The following is a 6883-nucleotide window of genomic DNA, read 5'->3' as shown; positions in this document are numbered from 1 at the left end:
AATATAATGACGTTAATGAATATCATCACACTATAATTTGTATTCAGTGACAATTAGTTACATCACTAAATAATATAAATTTTTGTTACAAATTATTCATATCGTCGCCAATAAATAGATAATTTTATTTTATAATGACAAAAATAAAATCGTCATAATTTTTTATTGAACTTTTTAAAAAATATTAAAATTCATGAAATTACGTCTAGATTTGTAGGACAACAAATTATAACATAGGATAAATCTTTTTGTAAATTATAATATAGGATAAATCTTTTTATAAATTATAATAGGAGAAAAATTATTTTATAAATTACAATCAAGGATAAATATTTTTATAATTTACAATAAAAAGACAAATCTTTTTACAAATTAAAATGAAAGTAAAAACTTCACATAAATTACAATACCGAAATATATTTTTTACAAATTGCAATAAATTCTCATATTTTTACAAAAAAACAATTGTCATAGACCACGAGCGCACAACCGAAGTTAGCCCATGAAGAACAGGCAAAGTGGTGTTTTGGACCTTCTAGAAGCCACAAAGACTTAGGTGGCATTTAAATTTGTATAGATAATGCCCACTTGTTTTTAGTAGGTAGGATTTAATCTCGACCGTCGATGTAATTAGATCTTAGCCGTTCATTGAGGGAAGCTTTAGCTATAAATAGAGGCATCCCCTCCTCATTTGTACTCACTCCTTCACTTTGAGAAATCATAAGAGCATTCTTCTCTCAAAGCTTTCTTTCCTTCCTTTTGTGCTAGTTCTCTTGTCTAGCTTCTGTCGAGATTCTAAGCATCCTTGCTTGGGATATTTTCAGGCTAACTTAGTCGCAATCACTAAGAATGCGACTAAGGCAGCACGTTCTGAGGCGTCGAAGTTCTAAGGGCGTGACAAGACAAGTGATATCAGAGTTAGTTTTAGAGAAATGGCACAACAAAACCAAGACGAGAACCCAACAAGCGAAGTGACTCGTGTTGTCGTACCGAAGAAGCGAGGAAACTCGAAGGATATGGTGGCCTCATTCGAGCAAAGGGTCAGCAGGTTAGAGGATCGATATAATGAAGTCCAAGAGACTCAAGACTCGGTTGAATCTCGCTTGGAGAAAGTGGAGTCCGTGGAGGATGTACTCCGCGAAGAAACCCAAGCACTTATCAGCGAGTTGACGGAGAACGTAGACGAGCGTACCAGAGGGCTCGATAGCATGTACTTGGCCATGAGGGCCAAAATAATGCGGGAAGTAAAGGAGCTCAAGAGCAAGCTGCTTGTCTACAAAGCTGCCGTGTTGAATGGAGTGACTGGGAAGGCGCAAGCACCAAGACCCAGGATCGACGTCCCTAAGCCGAAGGAGTTCAAGGGGAGTCGGACTGCCTAAGATGTGGAGAATTTCATCTGGGGCATGGAGTAATTCTTCCGTGGCATGGGTATCAGGGATGATACCACCAAGGTAAATGTTGCTTCCAATTATCTTACCGATGTTGCTATGTTATGGTGGTGTCGTAGGTGTTCCGAGAGTGTGAAACCAATCGGGACTTGGGATGAGTTCGTGGGAGAACTCAATGAGCATTTCTATCCGAAGAATGCTGTGCTCGAGGCTCGAGTAAAATTGAAGCAATTAAAGCATGATCGTTCCATCTTGGAGTATGTCAAAAACTTCATTATGATCAAGACGCAAATCCCGGACTTGGGCGAGTCAGAAGGGTACTTTGCATTTATAGATGGACTACAACATTGGGCCAACATGGAGATCCAGAGGAGGGGAGTGACCGAACTCTCCAAGACATTGGATGCAGCCGAGGCCATTGCCCCGTTTGAAGTAAAGAAGACCGAATATCTCCAATCCAGGTCAAAACCCAAAGGTAATGGTGGGGGAGAGAAGACCAAAGGAAACTTTCACAAGCCAACGGGAAATCATGGGAAGTCGAATGATCAACCCAAAAAGCTCTTCAATCATTGGGAGAAGAAGGGGGAATTAGCGTGCTTTACTTGTGGAGGAAATCACATGAAACGAGATTGTCCTCAACTTGTAAAAGTTACTGCCATCAAGGAGAATGATGGGGTAGAGAGTGAGACTCTCAAGCTTGGGTCCATCTTTAGCACCATGGAGGTCAAAAAGGGGTACAAGAAGGGACTGATGTACGTAAACATCACCGTGGCAGGCCAAAAGATGAGCGCACTAGTGGACACCGGTGCCTTAGAGTTGTTAATGTCCGAACAAATTACCAAGAGACTTGGCCTTCATGTGGAGAAGGCAAGTGGTTCCATCAAAACTGTGAATGCCGAAGAAGTTCTGATTGCGAGGGTCGCAAAAGGAATCGAGCTAACCATTGGAGGTTGGTCCGGAAAGGAAGCCATCAAGGTAATCCCTCTCGATGACTTCGACTTTGTTCTTGGGTTAAGTTTCTTGGACCGAATAAATACTTTCATAGTGCCTTTTGCCGATTGCTTGTGCATCCTGGATCCAAAGGAACAATGCATTGTTCCAATAAGCCGAGGGCCCGAAGTATGGGCCAAAATTTTGTCCGCAATTCAATTCTCGAAGGCGGTGTTCAAGGAGGAACCGACCTTTTTAGCTGCCTTGGTGTGTGACGAACCAACCACAACCAAGGAAGTTCCCGACATAGTAAGTCATGTCTTGGCAGAATTCAAAGATGTGATGCCTGTCGAATTACCCAAGAAGTTGCCTCCACAAGATTGAGCTTGTGGAGAATGCGAAGCCACCCGCTTGAGCCCCTTATCGAATGGCTCCGCTTGAGTTAGAGGAAATGCGAAGACAATTGAAGGATCTCCTCGATGTCGGATACATCCGACCATCCAAGTCCCCCTATGGTGCACCGATGCTATTTCAAAAGAAGCATGATGGTTCTCTACGGATATGCATAGATTACTGAGATTTAAATATTCACAGTAAAGAACAAGTATCCCATTCCCCTCATTGCGGACTTGTTCGATCAGCTTGGTGGTGCAAGGTGGTTCACCAAGCTAGATTCACGATCGGGCTATTATCAAGTCAGGATAGCCGAGGGAGATGAACCGAAGACAGCTTGTGTGACCAGGTACGGTTCTTACGAATACCTTGTGATGCCCTTTGGCCTCACAAATACTCCAGCCACCTTCTGCACGTTGATGAACAAGGTACTAGAACCATTTCTAGATCATTTCGTTGTAGTTTACCTTGACGATATTGTAGTGTACAGTAAGACCTTAGAGGAACACATTGAACACTTGAGAAGGGTGTTCCAAGTCTTACGAGAGAATGAGCTCTATGTTAAAGAGGAAAAGTGCTCGTTCGCTCAGAAGGAAGTGTCATTCCTAGGCCATGTCGTTGGAGGAGGCAAGCTTCAGATGGACAAGGACAAGATTCGAGCAATTGACGAGTGAAATCCACCCACCAAGGTGACCGAGTTGCGAGCATTCTTAGGATTAGCCAACTATTACAGACGATTCATGAAAGGCTATTCCAAGATTGCCATACCTTTGACCGAGTTGTTCAAGAAGGATAAGGTGTAGGAATGGAGCACGAAGTGCCAAAAGGCTTTTGAAAAGATCAAAGAAGCCATGGTGAGTGAGCCTGTGTTGGTACTGCCAGACTACACCAAGCCTTTTGTAGTTTTCACTGATGCGTCCGATGTTGCCATTGGTGGAGTCCTCATGCAAGAGGGACATTCGGTTGCATACGAGAGCCGGGAGCTCAATGAGACCGAGAGGAGGTACTCGGTAATGAAAAGGAGATTACTACGGTGGTGCACTGTTTGCGCACATGGCGACATAACTTACTTGGGTCCAAGTTCGTGGTATTCACGGACAATATTGCCAACAGTTACTTCCTCACCCAGAATAAGCTTTCTCCCAAGCAAGCTCGTTGGCAAGAGTTTCTTGTCGAGATCGACTTTTCCTTGGAGTACAAGCCAGAGAAGGTGAACTGTGTTGCAGATGGCTTAAGCCGAAGGTACGCCATCGAGACTGTGGAAGGGACCTTGCTCGAAAGGATCAAAGAATGGTTACCCCATAATCCTGCGGCCGTACGAATTATTGAGGGAACTAAGGAGGGGCGAACCAGAGAGTTTTGTCTCGAGGGGAAACTACTGTATTATCGAGGAAATCGACTCTTTAAGCTTCGATATGGGAAGTTACGCAAGGAGCTCATGAAGGAATGCCATGATTCCAAGTGGGCGGGACATACGGGAGTTGATCGGACTTTGGCATTACTCTCGGAGCAGTACTATTGGCCGCACATGGCTGAAGATGTGCATGCCTATGTGAAGACTTGTCTTGTGTGCCAGCAAGACAAAATCTAGGCAAAGAAACTGGCGGGACTGCTACAACCTTTGCCCATTCCTGAGCGCCCATGGGAGAGTATTTCCATGGATTTTATCATTGGTTTGCCCAAAACTGATGGACTTTCAAGTATAATGGTTGTGGTTGACAGGTTTTCAAAGTATGCGACGTTCATATCGGCATCTAAAGTTTGCCCAGCCGTGGAGGCGGCTCGACTTTTCCTCAAGCATGTGGTGAAGTATTGGGGAATGCCGAAAACCATCATCAGTGACCGGGACACACGGTTCATAGGGAGGTTTTGGACGGAGTTGTTCAAACTGATGGGATCGAGCTTGAACTTTTCCACTACAGTTCATCCACAAATCGATGGGCAAACTGAGCGTGTGAATGCTTTGTTAGAGATCTATCTGAGGCACTACGTTAGTGCTAACCAACGAGACTGGCCAAAGCTGTTGGATGTGGCCCAATTTTCCTACAACTTGTAACGGAATGAGGCGACAAACCAAAGTCCGTTCGAGATCGTGACCGGGCAACAACCGTTGACACCCAACACGGTTGTTACCAAGTATGAAGGCCAATCCATCAGCACACAACGTTGCCAAAGAGTGGCACGAGCAACACGATTTAGCCCGAGCTTGTTTGCACAAGGCGGGAAGGTGGACCAAGAAGTGGGCTGACCGAAAGCGGAGGGACGTGAACTTTGAAGTTGGCGACCTTGTCCTTGCAAAGTTGGCCAATGTTTTACGCCATGCGGATGTGCACAAGGGGCTTGTACGAAGATACGATGGTCATTTTCGAGTCGTGAAGTGGGTAGACACCATGGTCTACAAATTGGAGTTGCCTCCAACCATCCGAGCGTATCCCGTTATCCATGTTAGCCTGCTCAAGTCGTACCATCAAGATACCGAGGATCTAGATCGAGGCAAGTCACACCGAGCGCCAGTCGGAGTAGCGGTCTCCTATGACAAGGAGATCCAAGATATACAGGCGGAGAGAGTTATTAGACGACCAGGACACCACCCGAGGCATGAGTACTTCGTTTTGTGGAAGGGACAACCCAAGTGCGAAGGAAGTTGGGAGCATGCCGAGGGACTTTGGCAATTCAAAACCCGAATAGACCAATTTCATGCCAGACAAGTGACGAGGGCGTCACTGGAACAAGTGGGGGAGAATGTCACATACCACAAGCCCACAACCGAGGTTAGCCCATGAAGAGCAGCCCAAGTGGTGTTTTGGACCTTCTAGAAGCCATAAAGACTTAGGTGGCATTTAAATTTGTATAGATAATGTCCACTTGTTTTTGGTAGGTAGGATTTAATATCGACCGTCGATGTAATTAGATCTTAGCCTTTCATTGAGGGGAGCTTTAGCTATAAATAGAGGCATCTCCTCCTCTTTTGTACTCACTCCTTTACTTTGAGAAATCATAAGAGCATTCTTCTCTCAAAGCTTTCTTTCCTTCCTTTTGTGCTAGTTCTCTTGTCTAGCTTCCGTCGAGATTCTAAGCATCCTTGCTTGGGATATTTTCAGGCTAACTTAGCCGCAATCACTAAAAAGGCGACTAAGGCCGCACGTTCCGAGGCGTCGAAGTTCCAAGGGCGTGACACAATGAAAATCCAAAATTATATAATCATTATATTTTGATCTCTCCCCTCTAAAATACCCCCAAAACTAACCCCACATTATGATCAAGTCGATTGGTCGTCAATGCTGTCGGTAGCCTCCGACTTCAGTCACCATTCCAAACTCTTGTAACCACAAAAATAATAACTAAAAGAACAAATGTTATAACCAATGAAAATATACAAACATATATATATATATATATATATATATATATATATAAAGAAAAAAACCGAAATTGAGATATAAAATTCTGGTTGTAACAATAGTTATAACAATCATAATAATATAAGCTTTGAATAGAAAAATAATAAATTTTGAACTGGTATATTAGCTATTAGTAAATAGAGATATTATGTAATATTTAAAACAATATAATAATTAAATAATTAGGTAAAAACAAATTCATTAAAGGAAATGCTTGGGTGAATAACAATTCTAAGGACATCGGGCGTTGCTTACCAATTTCAGAGGACAGTGGCTGGCGGTGAGAAAAAGCTGTAAAATAAGGGGGAATTTGGGATCGGAAGTTGGTTCGATGAGCTTGTCGAAATTCCCAAATGATTCATTAAATTCTGCATCATGAAGAAAAAGAATAATGAGCAAGTTCATAGTAGAATAAGAAATCAACAATATCCTAGCTTGAGGAAGCAAGTAACTGAGCCATGGCATTTTGCCGACCACTTAGCTTATCGCCCAGTTCCATTGCGAAACATAATTCCAAACTAAATAACGCTAACCCAACATGTAAATATAACTAAAAATACGAAAGCAATTAATTTGTAAACATAATTCACTAAAATGAAGCATAAAATTTTCATTTGTTTAGAGAATCCAAAGTCTGAAACGTACTGGAAATTACTTGAAATGAACTACTAATATGATAATGTCATTCAAAAATTCAGAAGGAATCAATAAAAGAAAGAAATAAATTAAGAAGATAAGAACTTGAGAGGATTGAAGAAAGCGAGGGAATTA

At 42.6% G+C, this 6883-nt stretch overlaps 1 protein-coding gene across 1 annotated transcript; it reads left to right on the top strand.

Moving 5' to 3' along the window:
• The first annotated feature begins 4849 nt into the window (after positions 1-4849).
• Positions 4850-5494, top strand: LOC120204453. Its single transcript, XM_039204541.1, has one exon. The coding sequence runs from the start codon at positions 4850-4852 to the stop codon at positions 5492-5494; it is 645 nt and encodes a 214-aa protein (XP_039060472.1).
• The last annotated feature ends 1389 nt before the right edge of the window (positions 5495-6883 follow it).

Source organism: Hibiscus syriacus, unplaced genomic scaffold (genome assembly GCF_006381635.1).
Source record: "Hibiscus syriacus cultivar Baekdansim isolate YM2019G1 unplaced genomic scaffold, ASM638163v2 tig00010927_pilon, whole genome shotgun sequence".
Taxonomy (NCBI): Eukaryota; Viridiplantae; Streptophyta; class Magnoliopsida; order Malvales; family Malvaceae; genus Hibiscus; species Hibiscus syriacus.
Note: the sequence above shows the minus strand (reverse complement) of the source record. Positions and strands in the feature narration are given on the sequence as shown.